Source organism: Arachis duranensis, chromosome 6 (assembly GCF_000817695.3).
Source record: "Arachis duranensis cultivar V14167 chromosome 6, aradu.V14167.gnm2.J7QH, whole genome shotgun sequence".
Classification (NCBI taxonomy): Eukaryota; Viridiplantae; Streptophyta; class Magnoliopsida; order Fabales; family Fabaceae; genus Arachis; species Arachis duranensis.
In genome coordinates this window covers 91,799,583-91,801,404 of record NC_029777.3, presented here as the reverse complement: position 1 = coordinate 91,801,404, position 1,822 = coordinate 91,799,583, and the positions used below count along the sequence as shown (strand labels likewise).

At 39.1% G+C, this 1,822-nt stretch overlaps 1 protein-coding gene across 1 annotated transcript; it reads left to right on the top strand.

Annotated features, from left to right (window-relative positions):
- Positions 1–263: 263 nt before the first annotated feature.
- On the top strand, positions 264–1,500 carry LOC107494596 (ethylene-responsive transcription factor LEP-like). The gene has a single exon (XM_016115639.3). It carries the CDS (start codon positions 426–428, stop codon positions 1,284–1,286), a length of 861 nt encoding a protein of 286 aa, XP_015971125.1. The 5' UTR covers positions 264–425; the 3' UTR covers positions 1,287–1,500.
- Positions 1,501–1,822: the final 322 nt, after the last annotated feature.

Sequence of the window (1,822 nt, the reverse complement as noted above, 5' to 3'; positions counted from 1 at the left end):
AAGAAGCTAATATGGGACTCAAATTGAAGTGTTATGATAATCTCTGATTAGAGTGTGGATAAAAGCTTCGAGAAAAAAGAGAGGCACGTGTTTACACTCATTAGTTAAAGGCAGAGAAAAGGGTTATTATATATGGAAATAATTAATTTAAATAAATAAACGACAAAGCTTAAGGGTGGAAACGATGATTTGTTCAACCTTTTCATCCCTTATTTAAACCCATGAACTCACATGCTGACTCCTCACAACAAAACAAACACAAAACCAAAAACGAAAGTGTAAGGAACCATCTCATCAACCTCGAGTTACAACTTACAACACATTCCCTTTTTTTTTTCTCTTCTTTCTTTTCTGCATGCCGAAACCAAACTAGAATTTTCGGTGTTGAGATAATATAATCCTTTTGCATACACTAACTATATCCGATGAATACTTTTACGTCGTCATCGTCGCAGTCGCCAAGGTCAAAAAAGAAGCAAACTAAGCCGGCCGCGCAGCCGCAAGAGCAGCAGCAACACGAGACAGCATGGGGAGGAAGGTACCTCGGGGTGAGGAGGAGGCCATGGGGGAGGTATGCAGCCGAGATTCGCGACCCTTCCACTAAGGAAAGGCATTGGTTGGGCACGTTTGACACTGCAGAAGAAGCTGCCCTGGCATATGACAGGGCAGCTCGCTCCATGCGTGGCTCACGTGCCCGAACCAACTTCGTCTACCCGGACACTCCTCCAGGCCTATCCGTCACCCCAATCTTGTCACCCGACCAACTCCAACCCCAAACTTATAACCACCACAACCATGTCCATGACTTGTCCTCAATCTTCACCTCTAACTCCACCTCGACTCATCAACACCTTGACTCAGATCCAACTCTAGACCCAGTTACGTTGTTGGTTGGCGCCAACAACAATTGGAGCTATAATAATACCTACGGCTATAGCGGTGGCGATCACCAAAACAGTAGCAACGACGGTTACTACAACAGTAATAGCTATGCCGACCAAGGTTGTCCAAATTTGGGGCACGTTTTTGTTGAAGAGGGTGGAACTAGCAATAGCAATAGCAACAGTAGTGCTTCCACAGTTGAGCTACCTCCATTGCCACCTGATATCACAAGCTCCATTGGTTATAATAATATGGATAATCATGATCATGGTTTTGATTATTATCACAATATGACTACTGGGGATTATGTTCAAAGTCCAATGTTCAATGCAATGCCAACGGTTTCGGAGAATGTGGCTGGAGCTGAGGGTTTTGAATTGGGGGGTTCCTCTTATTTCTTCTGATCATCTTGATAAGTTAAATAATATTATTGTTGTTGTTACATTATTAAGTCAAGGGTCCTGTATGTGTTAGTGCATTATGTAGATGCTAGTTTTTTAATTTATGCCGTTAATTATTGTGATGTTTGTGTGTGAAAGAGAGAGAGAGTACTATATTGGTTTGTTGTTGTTCTCGGAGAAAGACATTTTCTTGTGTTTTTCATCCGTGTCGTTGAATTGTGTGGCAACTATATATATAGAGCAAGTTATTATATAAGAAATGTTTCTTTGAACACATACAAATTATTCTCTTGGACCGTTATGAGACACATTTCACTTCACTTATCTTTTGAGTTTTGACTTTTAGGTGACCTCCACTCTTATCTATATTTATCTTGTTTTTTTTTATACTATTTTTAATTTTATAATTAAATTTTTTTAATATAAAAAGAGTAAAATATCATTTTTATCCCTAACGTTTGGGATAAGTTTTATTTGTTTCCCTAATATTTAAATCGTCCTATTTATATCCCTAACGTTTATAAAAATGATTCAATATT